Genomic DNA, 19,800 nt, shown 5'->3' on the forward strand with positions numbered 1-19,800 from the left:
GGCCAGAGGAACATCAGGCCCTGCTCCCATGGGAGCATACCTAGTAAGCTTACACACACACACACTGCAGACCTACTGAAGAATCTGGGAGAGTAGGGTTTGGGAATCTTTTTTCTTTAATAAGCTAAGTGATTCTGCTGCACACTTCAGTTTGTGAACCACCACATGTGCAGTGTAGAACTATAGTTCTAACAGGCTTGAATTTGAATTCTGGCTGTGACTTAGCGGACTTGTCCTTGGGCAGTTACTTAACCTCTCCTAGCTTTAGTTGCCTTACCTCTGAAATGGGGGTCAAGTGGCACCTACTACATAGGGTAGTGAAAAAGGCTAAAATGAAGAGGTGGATATTAGGTACCTAGCAGGGACTGACACAACGAGACCTGGTTAGTGGTATCGTTCATTATCCATAGTGAAGGTTAGCGTAGTTATCCCAGCTCCCTCTCCCTTCTGGGACAGTGAAGAATGAAGAGAGAAGAAGCTGCCCCTGAAAGACTACTGATCACCAGACTTCTTCCCAGGGCAGCCATCCAGCACGACTGGCCCCAGCCTAGCCTATATCCTGCTGAAGCTGCTGGTTCTGGGCTTGAAGCTCCTGGTTCTGTGTGGCCAGTTGGAGCGTGTCTTGCAGGATACCAGCCAGCAGGCTGCGGTGGTGATGCTCTGTGGTCATGGTCTGCTCCTCCCACAGCCCTCGCCAGGCTCGAAATACCTGTGCCCAGATTCAGAGATGCTTGTCAGTCAGCCTTGGAACCATTTCAAGGCCTGCCTTCTGTCCCCACTGACCTGCAGTGTATGGCATGTCCGAGCCCGGGCAGCCTGCACGTGCACGTCATAGAGGGCCATGAGGTCCTGCTCTGCAGTGTCCCGCTCTGCCTGAAGGGCCTCCAGCTGGAGTCTCCATAGTGTCTGCTCCCGGTGCCATCTCTGCCTCTCGAAGGCCTTCAGTGATAATACATATTCTTTGTTCAGTGCCACCTGTGTGCCAGGCTTTGTTCCTAAACACTTCATGTGTATTCATTCATTTTAGCCAATGAAACCCAGGGGAGGAAAGTAGTTGCCATTTTAGTTTTCCAAATCTGGTAGTTAGATTTGGAAACTGTGAATCAGAGAAGTGACCTAACCTGCCCCAATTTGCATGGCTAGTGAGGGACAGAACTGAGATGACACATGCCCTTCAATGGTTCACTATCATTCTTAGGGTAAAGTCCAAATTCAGAGGCATGGCACACAGTGGTCTCTTTAGCCTCATCTCTGACCATGTACCTGCTGGGGCCCCCCAGATGGACAATTTGCAGTACCCTGACTGTACTTTGCCATTGCTTCCCTCTGGACCTTTGCTCATAAACCATAGTCCTCAGAATGTATCCTCCCATCCCCTCACGCTCACAAGTTTTGTTTCCTAATTTGGGCAAACAAGTATATTTATTCAGTGCCTCTATGTGATGCGTATGAACTTCCCACATGGAGTTCAGTCTAGTGAATTCCTCTGGCTGATTTGTTTTTCAAGTCTCAGCCTAGATGCCATCTTTGCTCCTCTCCTGCCTGAGTCAGGCACTCTTCTTTGTCCCCACAAGCCCCTAGCTCCCTGCATCACTGCACTTAGCCCTGAAAACTGCTACATCTGTCCCCCATAAAGCTATAAGGACCATGAGAGAGGGTATGGCCCAGTCTGTTGTGACTGAGGCTGGATTCCAGCCCCCAACACAATGCCTGAACCAATTAGAAGAAGCCTCAAGTCCCCTACTTGACCCTCCTCACCTCCTTTCCGGCCACCAGGCCTTTGACTTGGTCACCTTCCACCTCTTCCTCCTCCTGTTCCAAACGCTTCAGTTCCTCTTGGATCCATATCTGGTGCTGTTCTTGAAGTCTCTTCCTCTGTGCCTGGGCCAAGAAGAACTGCAGGGCCACATCTGGGGCGTGCCAGGCCTACATGGCATTAGTCTAGGCTCAGCCAAAAGTCTGTGTGTGCCACAGCCTCGGGATACAGTGCCCAACTTTCCAACAGAACCCCACCACCAGGGCTGTTCCTACAACTACGTCTGGGACCTAACTGTCCTGTAAGAGCCTGTAGCCTGGACAGAGACTTGGGGCCATGGGAGAAAGGTATTGGCTCTGCCAATAGGTGCCATGGAGGCCTTAAGGATCCTATACTCCTAATGTGACCCAGTAGGAAAACAGCCTTCCCATGCCCCTCTCTTAGGAATCATAGCCTGTCAGGTCCTCTCTTTGTCAGAAGCTCCATATTTGTCCCTGATGTTGGGGCACAGAAGTGGTAGACATGTTAGCTGTGCTCTGCAACTCTTCAGGCCCCCAAGAGTTTCCAGCTATTCTGGGGTACATGAGGTATTACCTGTTCCTCAGAGTCCCTAGGTGGATGCTTTTGGTGGAGCCCAGGTCCTAGAGATGCTGTTACTCCTACTACTGGAGGAAAATGCAATTAAGCCCAACAAAGGTGGAGGGCACCCAGCTCCACCCCAAGCTCCAAACCCACCTTTGGGCTCTCCCTGGAAGCCTGGGCTGTGGCTTGCTGTTGAATCTATCACCTGCTGAGAATATATTAAGAATGGGAATTCCATCCCCTTCCTCCTAGGATAGCATGTGTTAAGCTCAGGACTTTGAAATCAGACAGATCAGAGTCTCAGGCCCTCCTTTCCTCAGCTGTATAACCTCAGGCAGGTGTCTAATCTTTTGAATCCATTTCCTCACCTGTAAAATGGAACTAATAAAAGTTATAGAGGTGCCTGGGTGACTCAGTTGGTTGAGCATCCAACTTCATTTCAGGTCATGATCTCACGGTTTGTGAGTTCAAACCTTGCATCGGCTATCAGCACAGAGCCTGCTTCAGATCCTCTTTCCCCCTCTTTCTCTGTCCCTCCCCTGCTTGCTCTCTCTCTCTCTCTTTCTCAAAACAAATAAAATAAACAAAAAAAACATTTTTAAAAAGTTGTAGAGAGGGGCGCCTGGGTGGCTCAGTCGGTTAAGCGGCCGACTTTGGCTCAGGTCATGATCTCACGGTCCGTGAGTTCGAGCCTCGCGTCGGGCTCTGTGCTGACAGCTCAGAGCCTGGAGCCTGTTTCAAATTCTGTGTCTCCCTCTCTCTGACCCTCCCCCGTTGATGCTCTGTCTCTCTCTGTCTCAAAAATAAATAAACATTAAAAAAAAAAAAAGTTGTAGAGGGGCACCTGGGTGGCTCAGTCAGTTAAGCGTCTGACTTTGGCTCAGGTCATGATCTCATGGTTCTTGGGTTCGAGCCCTGCATTGCGTTCTGTGCTGACAGCTCAGAGCTTGGAGCCTGCTTCAGAATCTGTGTCTCCCTCTCTTTCTGCCCCTTCCCTCCCCTTCTCAAAAATAAATAAAACCTTTTTAAAAAAAAGTTGTAGAGGGCATGAAATAAGACACCCAAAGCGCTAAGCAGTAGCAGATGCTGCTCAATAAATGGGAGCTTACATGCCTAAGTCCCGAAGCTCAGGGCTGTACAAACAAGTTGTAAGTATGAAAAGGGTAGGACCAGGAGAAGGTGGACAGAAGCAGCATTCCAGCCACCCTTTGGCAAATCCTGGAAGACAGCACCCCCTTCTGCACAGGAGAGGCCATGCATTCTAAACGGATGCAAAAGCACCATATTGAACCTAAGGACTTGGGTGTTTGTACCTCTGCTGCCTTTGATTATCTCAGTGACCCTGAGACACTCAGATCCCTTCTCTGAGCCTCAGTTTGCTGACCTGAAAAATGCGAGCAACACTGTTTTCCCTGCTTAAAGTAATTTTATGGCTTCCCCTTGACCTTCAAGACAAAGTCCAAACATCTCAATAAATTTGCAAAGCCCTTTATGACCGGGCCCCTACTTATCTCTTCAATCATTCTCTCTTGACTCTTCCTCAAAATATCCTACAGCAAAATGACCTGCTTGCAGTCCCCCAAAGAGATCAAGCCCCTGCTTACTTCCGAGACTTGACCTGTTAGTTTCTGTGCCTGGAATGTTTGTTCTTCACTCATCTTTGCTGGCTACCTCCTTCAGAAATCAACATCCCCTGTGAAGTGTTTAGATGCCCCACTGAACCCTGTGTTGATAAGGCCTTCAAAGCACTGATCATGGTGTTATAATTGCTTCTCTCCAGAAGATTGCAAATTCCATGAGGACAGGGGTTTCCCAGGGCCTACGTGGCACTATGCCTGACACACTGAGAAGTCACTAAAATGTTTGGAAATCAATAAATTAGTGAACAAAGAAAGGGACTCCTCATAGTGCTCTGTAAATAGGAGAGAAGGCAGACATCAATGGGGCTCCTAAGAGGTTGAGCCAGAAAACATACCTGTAGTTCTGGGAGCCCCACAGCCTCAGCTTTGACCCCTTTGAGCCTCTGGCTTCCTGGGCACTGGCTCCAGGCTTTTACCACCTATGGAGAGAGGGTTTAAGGTAGGCTCCAACCACTACTCTCTTCGGCACCTCCAGGCCTCACCTTGCTTACCCGCAACTCTCGCAGTGCCCTGCCCAGCTGGCTGAGCCCACTTTCTGTGAGGGTGTCCCCAAGGAGGCCTGAACGCAGGCTCTTCAGGTTTGCCCGGCGGGCACGTGCCTCTTCTACTGCATCCCACTGGGTGGGCCTCACCTGTTTCACCTGCATCCTCCTTCCCGAGGCCCCCAACAGAGCAGCTCTGAGTAAGCTCAGGGAGCCACCTAATAAGGGGAGACTCGGAGTGAATCACTCCTTCTGGACTCCAGAGCACACTGCCTGTAATACTTGTAATTTTTATTAATACTACTTACAAAAAAATAGCTAACACCTATCAGGCTTTTACGTGGGCTTGGCACTATGCTAAGAGTTTTTGTGGATCACCTCTTTTTATCCACACAACACTCCAATGAAGCAGCAACTCTAATTTTTTCTGCCTACCCCCACATTTTCCAGATGAACCAAATGAAGCTTAGAGAGGTCAAGCAACTCCCTGGTGAGTGGCAGAGCTAAAACTTAAGCCCAATTCTGTCTGACATTAAAGCCTGTGCCTTTAATCAGGATACCAAACTGGCCTATGGATAAACATACTTTTGTCCTTCACTGCTTTATCCTTAAGGGCATGAACTGGCCTAATTTTTCTTCCTTATTCCACAGGGCCTGGCACAGTGTGTGGTCTGGGACTATGTTAGCCAAATTAATGTGTGCTTACTAATTTTGGATACGGAGAGCCAGACTTTTTCTTTCTTTTCACTTTTATTGTAGAAAATTTCAAACATGTACAAAGTATAGGAAATTCAATCTACTTATCACGCAGCTTCAATAATTGTCAACTCACAGCCATTCTTGTTTGATCTATACCCTCCACTTGACCTCCCCTAAGTCTCTGACATCATATCATTTCAGAGAGGCCTGATTTTTGATGACTGTATGAAAATAGGCAAGTTCTTTCCCTTCTCTGATCCTCCCTTTCCTCATTTATAAATTAGGCCTCCCTCCCTAAGTTAGATGTGTCTCATGGGGTTGTGGTAAGAATAAAATGTATTAGTGTGAAAATTCTTGGTTAACCGTTGAAAGCCTCTGAAGGGCGAGGGGTTGCTTTTACTATCAGCCCTGCCTTTCCAGACTTTGGCAACCTAGCCATACTGGGACCTTTCTGAATCTTGACCCTCCCAGAGGTGAGGCTATCTCTGGACTGGGGTTGGGGCTGCAGCTGTTTTGGTGAGAGGGGTGGTCAGGCATAAGTTAGATGTCAGAGCTTCCCAAAGAACCCCACACCCTTCCCCAGGCCACCTTGAGGGTCCAGGCGAAGAAGAAGACCAGTGTAGTTGTTTCCTTCCAGGAGCCATGACACGATCCAGGGCAGAGAGCCCTCTACCTCCTCACCAATAACCTTACCAGCCAACACCTGCAGCAGGGGGCAATCTCTGCCAGAAGGAGAGAGGAAGAAAGGAGGTTTCCACTGGTGGATGGGGAAAGAAATTGACCCAAATTACATCTGATGGAAAGGCTATTTCCAGAACTTTGGTGCACCACCAGGCAGATGTGCAACCTTGCATAGACCCTTTTTTAAATTTTATTATTTAATTACACAAATAATATATTCTCATACTGCAAAATTTAATTTGTCTATCTGATAAGGGACTTGTATCCAGAACATACATTTATGTATGTATGTATGTATGTATGTATGCTATTTTTATTTGTTTATTTTTATTTTTTAGAGAAAGAGAGAGGGCATGAGATTGAGGGGCAGAGAGAGGGAGAGAGAGAGAATCCCATGCAGGCTCTGCACTGTGCAGAGCCTGAAGCAGGGCTCGAGCTCACCTGGTAAGGGACTCAAACTCATGAACTGTGAGAACCAACTGAGCCACCCGGGCGCCCCTATCCAGAATATTTAAAGAGCTCTTACACCTCAGTAATAGAAGACTAATCACCCTATTTATTTTTTATTTATTTATTTTTTAAGTAGGCAACACATCCAATGTGGGGCTTGAACTCACGGTCCTGAGATCAAGAGTCATATGCCCTGGGGTACCAGGGTGGCTCAGTTGGTTAAGCATCCGACTTCAGCTCAAGTCATGATCTCACGGTTTGTGAGTTTGAGCCCCGCATCAGGGTTTGTGCTGACAGCTCAGAGCCTGGAGCCTGCTTCGGATTCTGTGTCTCCCTCTCCTCCTCCTGCTCTGTCTCTCAAAAATAAATAAATGTTAAAAAAATTTTTTTCTTTAAGAGTCACATGCCCTGCCAACTGAGCCAGCAGGTGCCCCTAATCACCCAATTTAAAATGGCAAAGCAAAGTGACATCCACAAAAATGGCAGAGTACGGAACTCTGGGGATCTGTCCTTTTTCAGCAACATGTGGAAAAAATGGTCAGGATCAACCTTACAGGAACTCTGGGGGACAGTGAAAGGTTTACTACAACCAAGTGAATGCTTACCCAGGAGAAAGCAACTTAAATATCTTTGTGGTGTTTTAACTTAACCTAGCCCCAACTTCCTCCCCAGCACAGAGGTTGTCTTGAAGACAACAGCCCATGTTTCTGATGGTGGGGTGCTTGGCTCTGGAGGGAGCAGAGTAGATTTTGTTCCCAAGGAACTGTGTTTGTTGTTTTGACTGTCTAGGGTTTCCCCAGAGGACTGACAAAAAGGGCTTCCTTTTGTTTCCCTTACCTTGGAACTCTCTCAGGGCAGAGCAGCTATCCTAGAAGATAGTCCCTCAAAACATTGAAAAGATGAAAGAACAAGCAAAAATAACAGTTGGGGCAAACAACAGATGCATGGAAAGACTGGGAAGAAAAGTTGGGGAGTCAGATTGCGGGGGGAGAGATAAGGAAAATTCCCCCATGCACCAAGGAATCTAGAAAGCCACACACATGCCCAGAGCAGGATGCAGGCTGAGAAAAGACCTGAGAAGATGGCAAGTTTTCATCTCTGTTTTTTTAAGCTCATTGTAAGCAGGAAGTAAGGCTAAGGCAGAGATGTAAGTGGAATGGTGAAGCATAGAAGGACTGACCCAACACAGAGCCAATCTATGGAAAGCTGGAGATTTTTAAAATTTTTTTTCTTTCTCTTTTTATTCCTTTAATAAAAAATGTTTTTGTCCCAGTAGAGTAAGGAATTCTATGTCAGGTCACTAGCTAACCACTGAGATGACAGAATGGAGACTTCAGTGGCAACAAAGAATCCAGCCTTTGCAAAAATTGTTTGGAAAGTAACTAAGCAAACAGATAGTTGCAGCCCACAGCAAGCAACAATGCAAACCCTAGAGGGGATGGGGAATCTCTTTTTCAGAGTTCCCCCATTATCATATCCAAAATGTCAGAGCCTAAGGAAAAGAAATGGAGACGTAAGAGACCAACATAATGAAGAATATAATCTTTACAAAAATAAAAATTCTCAAATTGGGCAGTTTCCAACCAAAAAAATATCTGGCATGCAAATAAAGATGCATGGCCCACCCACAGGGGAAAAAAAAAATTAATAGAAACTGTCCTTGAGGAAGCACAGACATTGGATTCACTAAAGACTTTAATCCAACTATCTTAAATATGCTCAGAAAAGTAAAGTAAATCAAGAAAATGATGTCTCAATGAATAGAAAATACGAATAGAAGCACAGAAATTATAAAAAGGAACCAAAAAGAGGGGTGTCTGGCTGGCTTAGTAAGTGGAGCATGCGACTCTTGATCTTGGGGTTGTGAGTTTGTGCCCCACACTGGGTGTAGAGCTTACTTTAAAATAAAAATAAAATAAAATAAAGTAAAATAAAATAAAGTAAAATAAAATAAAATAAGATAAAATAAAATAAAATAAAATAAACAGGAACCAAGTAGAAATTCTGGAGCTGAGAAGTATAGTAACTGAAATCATAAATTCCCTAGAGAGCAGATTTGAGTGGGCACAAGAAAGAATCTCAGCAAAGTTGAAAATAGGTCAAGGGGCGCCTGGGTGGTGCAGTCGGTTAAGCGTCCGACTTCAGCCAGGTCACGATCTCCCGGTCCGTGAGTTCGAGCCCCGCATCGGGCTCTGGGCTGATGGCTCAGAGCCTGGAGCCTGCTTCCAATTCTGTGTCTCCCTCTCTCTCTGCCCCTCCCCCGTTCATGCTCTGTCTCTCTCTGTCTCAAAAATGAATAAAACATTAAAAAAAATTAAAAAAAAAAAAGAAAATAGGTCAAAAAAATTATGCAAAAAGAAAAAAGAATGAAGGAAAATGAGCCCAAGGGGCCAGTGGATGCATGAAGTGTATAAATACATGCAGAATGGGACTGTCAGAGGGAGAAGAGAGGGAAAAAGGGGCAGAAGGAATATTTGAAGAAATAGTGCTCAAAAATTCCCCAAATTTATGAAAGACATGAATCTATACATCCAAGAAGCTCAACAAATTTCAAGAAGGATAAACTCAAAGAGATTCATGCCAAGACACATTATAATCAAACCACCAAAAGACAAAGAGAGAATCTTGAAAACAGAATAAGAGAAGCAACTTGTGATGGTACAAGTGATCCTCCATAAGAATGAAAAACAGTTTCTCATCAGGAATTGTGGAAGCCATTAGTGCCTGGCTGACTCAGTCAGTACAGCATGTAACTCTTGATCTCCAGGTTGTGAGTTCCAGCCCCATGTTGTATGTAGAGATTACTTAAAAATAAAATCTTAAAAAAAAAAAAAAAGGAAGAAAGAAATTATGGAGACCAGAATGCAGTGAGATGACATATTTAAAGTGCTGAAAGGGGTGTCTGGGTGGCTCAGTCGGCTGAGCATCCAACTCTTGCTTTCAGCTCAGGTCATGATTGCAGGGTCGTGGGATGGAGCCCCACATCAGTGTGGAGGCTGCTTGGGATTCTCCTTCCCTCTCTCCCCCCCTCCATTTCTCTCTCTGTCACTCTGGCCCTCTCCCCTGCTTGCTCTCTTTCTCTCTCTAAAAATAATGCTGGGAAAATAAAGTGTGTCAACTAAGAATTCCATATCTGGCAAAACTATCCTTCAAGAACGTGTGAGAAATTAAGGTATTCCCAGATTACTAAAAGCTGAGGGAGTTCATTGCTGGTAGACCTACCTTATAAGAAATGCTAAAGGATGGGGCACCTGGGTGGCTCAGCTGGTTGAGCGTCCGACTTCAGCAAAGGTCATGATCTCATGGTCTGTGAGTTTGAGCCCCTCGTCGGGCTCCGTGCTGACAGCACAGGCCTGGAGCCTGCTTCAGATTCTGTGTCTCCCTATCTCTCTCCGCCCCTCCCCAGCTCATGCTCTGTCTCTCTCTCTCTCTGTCAAAAATAAATAAACATTAAAAAAATTTTAAAAAAAAGAAAGAAATGCTAAAGGAGGGAGTCCTTCACCATGTCAGAGGTGAGGAAATGAGACTCTGAGGCTGCCCTGGGTCTCTGCATCCATACTTCAGCCACACCCCCACCCTGTTCCCTAAAGCAGTCAGAAGATTCCATCAGACTTACAGGTCTCTGGGGAGCTGCAGGATCCTCAAGGCCCCTCGCCACATACCCCGGGTCCCAGGCCCCTCGGGAGGGTCAGGCCCTGGGCAGGACATGGTGACAGTGAGCAGAGAGCAGGCCCTGTGGAGGACAGGGTAGGATGAGACCAAATGCCTAAGGGATAGGGGTTGGGGGTGACAGGTGCCCTCCTGTCCTCACCTGCTTTCATCCCCTGCAGCTTGTAAGTACAGCTCTGAGGCAGCTCTTGAGTCGGACACCTCCACCTCACTGGCATTTTCTACCACCCTGGAGGATGGGGAGACAAGCTCAATTCCTAAGCACCTCCTAAGAGGTTCTGGGGTTCTGTCCAGCCCCCCAGAACCTCTGCATGGGGAGTCCATTGGGGTCCCAAGAGCCTGTAAGAACCATCCCCAAGGTTCCAAGCTCAGTATATTCCCTGAAAGCCTCTCATCTTCATCATCTTTTTTCTCCTGTCAGCTGCCCAGTTCTGCTCAACGAGATGCTCACATCACCCAGATGGTAATGACTGAGTGGAAGAAGTGTAGATGGATAGCGTAAGAAGAGTGAGAGGGCTGGGGATACGAGCTGCAGGGAAGATGGTGAGTGGGTGTGATGAGCACAACCCCAAGTGCAGAGCTTCCCTTCTGCATGGCAGTGGGGAGAAACCTCCCACGGCTGGGTTTCGGAGTTTCAGCCCTGCCTTAAGACAAGCACCCTCAGATCCCGTTGGCCCCTGGAGACTCACAAGCCCAAAGGGGACACGTCTAACACTGATAGGTTCTCTCTCCCTGGAGAGAGCAGGTCCTGAGTCCTTCCACTGGGGCTGAGCTGCAATCACACAAGCACAACACCAGTTACAAACAGCCTTTCCCAGACCTCGTCTCACAAGATCCTCCCGCTGGGGCTCCTTGAGTCAACCAGGGCACCAACATTCAGCCATTTCAGGCAGGAAATAGGAGACCTCAGAGAGGCAAGCCCACACTGGTCAGTGGCAGATGAGGCTAGACTCAGTCTCTTCTGGCTGCCTGCGAGCCTCAGGCCCTTTCCACAGCACCACCATTGGTTCCCAGGGCTCCCCTCCATGCAGGGTCTCACCTGCACCAGGCTAAGGGTGCTAACCCCAGGAACAGCGCCCCTGTGGGGCAGAGTTTCCTCAAACAGCATCTGCAACAGCTAAAGTGGAGAAAGGGGTTCAGTAGGGATGGAGAAAGGATAAATCTGTCCTTCAACAGTTTCGTGACGGTGAAGTCTATGCCCGGTTCTATGCTACGTGCTGCGGACACAGGGACACAGTGTCCAAGACAGAAACAGCCCCAGCCCTCACGGTTCACAGCGAGCCAGTCAAATGAGTAGACATTTTCAATGAGACCTGCTGTTTCCTAAAACAGGGGCCTGCCTATGATGAAGTTCTGAGGCAGCTATTTTGACTTGGGGGCATGTTGACGAAGCCCTGAAAACAAAACTTTCAAGTTTATTATCGGTATTATGGAAAACTGTGAATATTAGACCTTGCTGGATATTTCATGTTTGCACACCACCCCATCTTGACCCTCACCCTATGGGCCCAGTCCGCTAGGGAGAGGAAGGGAAGTTTCTCAAAGGTTTCCTGGAGGAAACAACACCTGAGCCTCATGAGACCTATGCTTGGTAGCTCCCCCAGGACTCACCTGAGGTACAAGCCGAGGTGTCTCTGTTTCCCGACCCCGAAGCAGTAGGGACACACTGTACCCTCGGGCCACCAAGCCTAGTGTGGACTGGACTCGTGCTAGCAGCTCCTGCTCAGCCTCCTGCAGGGGACACAGGCATATCCCCCAGTCACAGGTGCCCTGACCCAGCCTGCCTGAGCAATGGGCTTGGGAAACCCTTAGCACTCCAGGATCCAGACGCCTGAGGATTCCCATCCTCCTCCCGTTTCCCTACAACACCCCCTACCTGAGCAGCATCAGAGCCCAGGACTCTGTCAAAGGTGATGCATTGTTCCTGCAGGGGAAGACTGGGCTCAGCATTGTCACTCCCATCTTCCAGGGCCTCACCCGCACCCCGTCCCATTTCTACCTGAGTGTCTAGAGTCTCCGGCTGAAGCAGGCAGATGCTCTGGGGCCCCTCCAGAAGCAGTGTGGGGCAACATGTGTCCTCAGGGCCTGAGAAGGATGGACTGTATATTAACTCCCGTGCCCAAGTCCTGCCCTCAACTTTGGCCTCAGTTTCCTAACCTAGAGTACTGAGCACAGGATCAGACCCCCTGAGAGGCGGAGCGTCCTCAAAAAGCATCTGCAGCAGCTAAGGCTGTAAAAGGGCCTTGGCTTCCCCTCTCCCAGGAGGCTCCCCCAGGCTGCGTTACTTCCAAGAGTGAATGTGTAAGGCCTTCTTCTCACCTGATTCTCTTCCACTTTCAACTTCTACCACCACAGTCAGCCTGGCCTGGGGGTTGTCCATGAGGGCTGGGGGCACTGAGCTGCCCTGGCCCAACCAGCCTCTGCGCTTGCTACCTCTCCACACTCCGTGGCTTCTATGCCTCTCAGATTCCCCTCAATAATTCATCTCCCTGATCTGCAGGCTCTGGGTAGGGCCTCTAAATAACAACTTATCAAAGGAGGTGATAGTCCCCTCTTTTCTGAGTGAATCAGAATGTTGCATGGGATTCTTCTTTTTTTTCCCCCTCTTCCGAAAAGTGTCAAACACATATACCTGCAGAGAGAAAGTATGATGAGCTTCCAAGCACCCAGCTTCGGCAATTACCAACTTATGACCAGTCTTATTTCTTCCTTTCCCCTTCCCATCCCCTATGGATTCTTTTGAAGCAAATCCTAGACACCGTCTATTTCATCCATAACTTTTTCAGCATATATTTATAAGATAACTACCTTTTTTTAAATGACAGCTTTGTTAAGATATAGTTCATATACCATACAATTCACCCATTTAAAGTGTTTATTTCAAACATACCTTAGTATGTTTGCAGATAATGTGTAACTATCACCACACCCCATTTTAATGTTTATTTATTTCTGAGAGAGGGAGACAGAGTGTGAGCAGGGGAGGGACAGAGAGAGAGGGAGACACAAAATCTGAAGGAGGTTCCAGGCTCTGAGCTGTCAGCACAGAGCCCGACATGGGGCTCAAACTCACCAACTGTGAAATCATGACCTGAGCCAAGATCGGATTCGTGGGTTTGAGTTCCGCGGTGGGCTCTGTGCCCACAGTGAGGAGCCTGCTTGGGATCCTCTCTCTCCCTCTCTCTTTGTCCCCCCACTCCCGCTCGCACATGCACTCATGCTTTCTCTCTCTCTCTCTCAAAATAAACATTAAAAAAATAAAATCTTAAAAAATGTTAAAATAAAAAAATGGAATCACACAGTGTGTGTTCTTTTAGTGACTGACTTCTTTCACTTAGCGTAATGTTTTCAAGGTTCATCCATGCTGTAGCATGCATCGGTACTAACCTTCCTATGACTGAATGATGTTCCACACAGAGATGAAATGACTTCTGTCAGCAAATATGCAGAGTTTGCCCAAACTTCACAACTAAGAGCACAATTTCTATAAGATTGCCTTTACTACAGACACTAGTCATAAGCTTGGGGTCCCCAGTCCTTCTTCCCTCTGACAAGTTAGCTACATTTTCAGGTGTTCCCACTCTTCCTGCAGGTTCCATTCTTTGCTGGAATGACTTATATAACTAAGGAAGGCATTATCCTTATTGTATCTGCAACAAGTTTTCTGACACCAGCTGGGGTCCTATATTTCAATCCAATTTTGACACTAACTACCTGGAATTAGCAGCAGCTCCCACAAGTTAAAATGCAAGGTCCTCATCAAGAACGGTAAGATCATGCCCTGAGCTGAAATCAAGCATTGGACACTTAACTGACTGAGCCACCTAGGTGCCCCAGCTTTGGGGTTCTGATGACTGACCACCCTTCAGGCTCAGTAATTCACTAGAATGCTCACAGAACTCAAGAAAGTGCTCTACTGATGATTACCTTTTTATTATAAAAGATACACATGAACAATCAGATGAAGAGGTACATAGGGCAAGGTCTGGAAGAGTTCTGAGCAAAGGAGCTCCTGTCCCTGTGGAGTCAGGGTGTGCCACCCTCCCAGCACATCAGTGTGTTCACCAACCAGGAAGCTCCCTGAGCCTCACTGTTCAGAGGGTTTGTTTTGTTTTGGTTTGGGTTTTTTAACTGAGATTTCATTGTGTAGGCATGTTTGATTAATTCATAGGCTATATGACTGAACTCAACTCCAGCCAATTACATGGTTGAATTTTCTGGTGCGCAGCTTCCTCCATCCTGAAGTTATCTAGGAATCCAGCCAGAAGTCACCTCATTAGCATGACAGAGAGATTCTTATCCTTCAAAAAATTCCAAAGGTTTTTGGAGCTCTGCTCCTGCAACTGGAGACAAAGACCCGCTATACTCCTGAGGTGCCTGGGTGGCTCAGCTGGTTAAGGTCCATCTTCAGCTCAGGTCATGATCTCATGGTTTCTGAGTTTGAGCCCCATAGTGGGCTCTGTGCTGACAGTGCAGAGGCTGGAGCCTTTGAGTTCTGTATCTTCCTCTCTTTCTGCCCCTCCCCTGCTCACGCTCTGTCTCTCTCTCTCAAAAATGAATAAACATTAAAAAAAAAAAAAAAAAAAAAGAAGGACTGGAAAAGAAAAAAAAAAAAAAAAAGACTGGATATATTCTTTATTATATGACCAGCTACTCGATGGTTTTTCACGAAGGATCCCTTCTAGCAAAGGATCACACCTGTTTGATTATTTACATTTAGTATAGCATTTACGGAACAGATAGAACAATAAAAACATTAATACAGTAGTCTCCCCATCCTTATTTATGGAGGATATATTCGAAGACCCCCAGTAGATGCCTGAAACCATAAATAATTCTGAACCTTATGTATAGTGTTTTTTCCTACACGTAAATATGGTGAAGTTTAATGTATAAATTAGGCACAGTAAGAGATTAATGACTACTAATAACAAAATAGAACAGTTATAACAATATGCTGTAATAAAAATCATGTGGATGTGGCAATGAATTTTTAGAAATGATACCAAAAGCAAGAACAACAAAAGGAAAAAAATGAATTTAATCAAAATTAAAAACTTTTCTGCATTGGGGCGCCTGGATGGCTCAGTCGGTAAAGCATCAGACTTCATCTCAGGTCATGATCTCGGTTCATGAGTTCTAGCCCTGCATTGGGCTCGGGCTCTGTGCGGACAGCTCAGAGCCTGGAGCCTGTTTCGGATTCCATGTCTCCCTCTCTCTCTGCCCCTCCCCCACTCGTGCTCTGTCTCTGTCTCTGTCAAAAATAAATAAAAACATTAAAAAATAAAAAAAAACTTTTCTGCATCAAAAAAAACATTATCAAAAAGTTGAAAAGACAGCCTACAAAATAAATAAAATATTTGCAAATTATATATTTGATAATGGTCTAGGATCCAGGATATATATACAGCTCCTATAACTCAGCAATAAAAAGGCAAACAATTCAAGTAAAAAATGGGGAAAGATTTAAATAGCCAGTTCTCCAAAGAAAATATACACATGCCCGAAAAGTACAAGAAAAGATGCTCAGCACGGTGGGTGCACCATATGACATTTGCACCAACAACATTTAAGCATTCTTATTTATCCACATTCTCACCAATCGTTATATTTCTTTTTTCTTTTTATTAAAGCCATACTAGTGGGTGTGAAGTGGTACCTCATTATGGTTTTGATTTGCATTTCCTTAAAGACCAATGATTTTGAGAATCTTTTCACAGGCTTGTTTGGCCATTTGTATACTTCTTTAGAGAAATATCTATTTAAATTCTTTGCCCAGGTTTTAATTGTTGTTTGGTTTTTTGCAATTCATCATGAATAATGATGTTGAGCATCTTTTCATGTATTTGTCAGGCATGTGCATATTTTCTTTGGAGAACTGGCTATTTAAGTCTTTCCCCATTTTTTACTTGAATTGTTTGCCTTTTTGTTGCTGAGTTATAGGAGCTGTATATATATCCTGGATCCTAGACCATTATCAAATATATAATTTGCAAATATTTTATCCTATTTTGTAGGCTGTCTTTTCAACTTTTTGATAATGGTTTTTTGATGCAGAAAAGTTTTTAATTTTGATTAAATTCAGTTAATTTATTTTTTTCCTTTGTTGTTCTTGCTTTTGGTATCATATCTAAGAATTCATTGCCAGATCAGAGGTCACGAGGAATAATTTCTGTGCTTTCTTCTAAGAGCTTTATAGTTTTAGTTCTTACATTTGGGTAATTGATCCATTTTGAGTTAATTTTTGTATGCAGTATGAGTTAAGGATACAAATTCATTCATCTGTATCTGGACATCCAGGTGTCCCATTGTCATTTGTTTAAAAGACTAGTCTTTCGGGGCACCTGGGTGGCTCAGTTGGTTGAGCATCCAACTTTGGCCTAGGTCATAATCTCGCTGGTCCTGAGTTCGAGCCCCACGTGGGGCTCTGTGCTGACAGCTCAGTGCCTGGAGCCTGTTTCAGATGGCTCAGTAGGTTGAGTGTCCAACTTTGGCTTGGTCATGATCTCGTGGTTCGTGGGTTCAAGCCCCATGTTGGGCTCTGTGCTGACAGCTCAGAGACTTGAGCCTGCCTCAGATTCTGTGTCTCCCTCTCTCTCTGCCTCTCCCCCACTCGCACTCTGTCTTTATCTCTCAAAAATAAATAAACATTAAAATTTTTTTAAAAAAAGACTAGTCTTTCTTCATTGAATGTTCTTGACATCCTTGTCAAAATCAGCTATCCATAGAAACATGGGTTTATTTCTGGACTCTCACTTCTCACCCATTGATCTCTGTGTTTGTTTTTATGCCAGTACCACAGTGTCTTCATTACTCTTGGTTCACAATGGGTTTTGAAATCAGGAAGTGTGAGCCCTCCAACTTTGTTCTTCTCTTACAAGATTGTTTTGTCTACATCATCTTTGGAAATTCCATATGAACTTTGGAATCACCTTGTCAATTTCTACAAAAATTCAGCTTGGATTCTTATAAGACTTTCATTGAATCTGTGGGTCAATTAAGGGAGAAGTGACATCTTAACAATATTAAGATTCATGAATAAAGTATCTTCTTTAATTTCTTTCAACAGTATTTTGTAGTTTTAGGAGTTATACGTTTGCTCTTCTTTTGTTATATTTACTCCTAAGTATTGTATTCTTTTTGATGCTATTGTAAATGAAATTTTTTAAAATTTCATTTTCAGGATGTTCTTTGCAAGTGTATAGATATACAACTGATTTTTTTATTTTCTTAATATTTATTTTTGAGAGAGAGAGAGAGCACGAGCAGGGGAGGAGCAAAGAGAGAAGGAGACACAGAATAGGAAGCAGTCCCCAGGCTCTGAGCTGTCAGCATAGAGCCTGACGCAAGGCTTGAACCCATGGGCCATGAGATCATGACCTGAACTGAAGTCAAATGCTTAATGACTGAGCCACCCAGTTGCCCCTACAATAGATTTTTACATATTGATCTTGTATCTTACAACTTCACTGAATTTGATTAGTTCTATTATACTTTAATGAATCCACAGGATTTTTTAATATATATGATCATAAAATATATGAATTTTTTAAGTTTATTTATTTATTTATTTTGAGAGAGAGAGAGAGAGAGCACACACAAACGGGAGGAGAGGTAGAGAGAGAGGAGAGAGAGAATCCAAGCGGGCTCCACGCTGTCAGCACAGGACCTGATGTGGGGCTTGATCTCACCAGCGTGATATCATGACCTGAGCCGAAATCAAGAGTCAGACGGTCAGCCGACTGAGCTACCCAGGGGACCCAAGTCAAGCACTCTTTCTTTTTTCTTTTTTTTAATGTTTATTTATTTTTGAGAGAGAGAGAGCCCAAGTGTGGGAGGGGCAGAGAGAGAGGGAGACACAGAAACTGAAGCAGGCTCCAGTCTCTGAGCTGTCAGCACAGAGCCCAACATGGGGCTTGAACTAACAAATCACAAGATCATGACTGAGCCAAAGTTGGACACTCAACCTACTGAGCCAACCAGGTGTCCCTCAAGCACTCTTTCTTAAACATAACTACAATATCATACTTATCATACACAATACCATTCCTAAAAAAACACTAGAGATTTTTTATATCCTCAAAGATCCAGGTCAGCATTCCAATTTCTTCCAGTGTAGGTAAATCAATGTGGCTCACAAAGAGTCCCTTCTGATTTGGAGAATAAGGGGTTTCTCGGGTGTTAGAGAAAACAACACTCCAGGGAAAAGAGTGGAAACTCTTGACTCAGGGTATGAGGAAAAGAATTGATGTCTGTTTGTTTCCAGATAAGGGCACAGGAACAAAAGAGGAAGCTACAGAGAGACTGATTTTGGCTCAGAAATGGAAGTCCTATGACCTCAGTCCTACTCTTGCAGCAAAAATTCACCACACCACACCGGATATCCAACCTCATTGTGTATGTAGAAGTGGATCCCTTGCTTGTTATAATCCATCTCTTACTCCTTGTTACTTCCTTCTCTGTCTAGGGCGCATTTTCCAGCCACACCCTCATCAATGCAACTTGCTCAATCCTTGGGTCTCACTTGGGCTGCCCTGCGAAAGCACTTCAAATTTTTCTCTGCCAGTTTTTAAGTTGTTGTTTGTTTATTTATTTTCAGAAGAAACTGTTTCATGTACAGCTGTAGATTCAGCGTATCAGTGGAAGAAGATGAATTCAGGATCTACCCACATCACCATTTTGAACAAGAACTTCTACCCACCCCCAATTTTGAATAACTAAATCCTACTCCTAGGCTGCTGTACACTATCAGATCAAAAAATACCACGGGCCTTGTGACTGGAACTCTGACGCATGTTTTCTGGTCTCCAACCTCAGGCAAAAGTTTTTATTTGACCTTATTGAAGAAAAACGCTGATCAGTTTTTTTTTCTCACTTAGCTCATGGAAACATTAAAGCCCTCAGCTCACTCTTCCTGTTCATTTAATCAACTTTTTAGTGAAGATTAATGGAGTGTCTATATGCCAGGCACTGTTTTAGGGACTAGAGTTTCAGAAATAAACAAGATTGACACAATTGCTTCTCTCATGGAGTTTCCAACATAATACTACTCAACAAACAAACAAGATATGAATAAAGATGATTTCCAGTTGAGGTGAAAGCTGTGAAGAAAATAACACAGGATGTTGTGATCAGGATGATGAGGCAGGAGGGGCTCCTTCAATCCTGAACTATGAGGTGCCTGCCATAGGAAGATCTGTATTACAGCTTCAATTTTATAGAAGTTCCACAGTCTCCTGTTACCGCCAGAGCATCTTTGTCTAGATACTCTGCCTCCCAGCCTGGGACTAGAAGTTGACTGTGTACTTACCCTAAGGCCAACCCTTCTACTCGTGAAATAGGTACCAGTCCTTTTTTTACTTATTCAAGGACCTTCCTTCAGCAAGACGCCATTCTTTCTCCTGTATCATCAAGTTTTCCCTCTCTACTGAATTATTCCCATCTGCATACAACCATGCTATTTCTCTTATCTTAAAAACCAATGAACATAACATCATACTCAATAGTGAAAGACTGAAAACTTACCCTCTAAGATCAGGATCAAGACAAGGATGCCCACTTTTGTCACTTCTATTTAACATAGTGGAATCCTAGCTAAAGAAATTAGGGAGGAAAAAGAAATGAAAGGCAACCAAACTGGAAAGGAAGAAGTAAAATTATCTCTGTTCACAGATGGCATGGTCTTATACATAGAAAATCATAAAGATTCCACACACATGGGGCACCTGGGTGGCTTAGTTGGTTAAGTGTCCAACTTTGGCTCACGTCATGATCTCATATTCCATGAGTTTGAGCTCTGTGTTGGCCTCTGTGCTGACAGTTCAGAGCCTGAAGCCTGCTT

At 44.9% G+C, this 19,800-nt stretch overlaps 1 protein-coding gene across 1 annotated transcript; it reads right to left on the reverse strand.

Moving 5' to 3' along the window:
• Nucleotides 1–93: 93 nt before the first annotated feature.
• LOC123579380 lies at nucleotides 94–18,393 on the reverse strand. Its single transcript, XM_045443368.1, has 14 exons — nucleotides 18,337–18,393; nucleotides 11,959–12,111; nucleotides 11,836–11,883; nucleotides 11,571–11,690; nucleotides 10,999–11,076; nucleotides 10,649–10,731; nucleotides 10,102–10,188; nucleotides 9,907–10,023; nucleotides 5,748–5,881; nucleotides 4,470–4,678; nucleotides 4,314–4,397; nucleotides 1,759–1,926; nucleotides 784–939; nucleotides 94–709 (listed from the first exon to the last, which is right to left on the reverse strand). The coding sequence occupies exons 1-14, from the start codon at nucleotides 18,391–18,393 to the stop codon at nucleotides 548–550; spliced, it is 1,656 nt and encodes a 551-aa protein (XP_045299324.1). The 3' UTR covers nucleotides 94–547.
• Between the last annotated feature and the right edge of the window lie 1,407 nt (nucleotides 18,394–19,800).

The sequence above is a fragment of the Leopardus geoffroyi genome, chromosome A1 (assembly GCF_018350155.1).
Source record: "Leopardus geoffroyi isolate Oge1 chromosome A1, O.geoffroyi_Oge1_pat1.0, whole genome shotgun sequence".
Taxonomy (NCBI): domain Eukaryota; kingdom Metazoa; phylum Chordata; class Mammalia; order Carnivora; family Felidae; genus Leopardus; species Leopardus geoffroyi.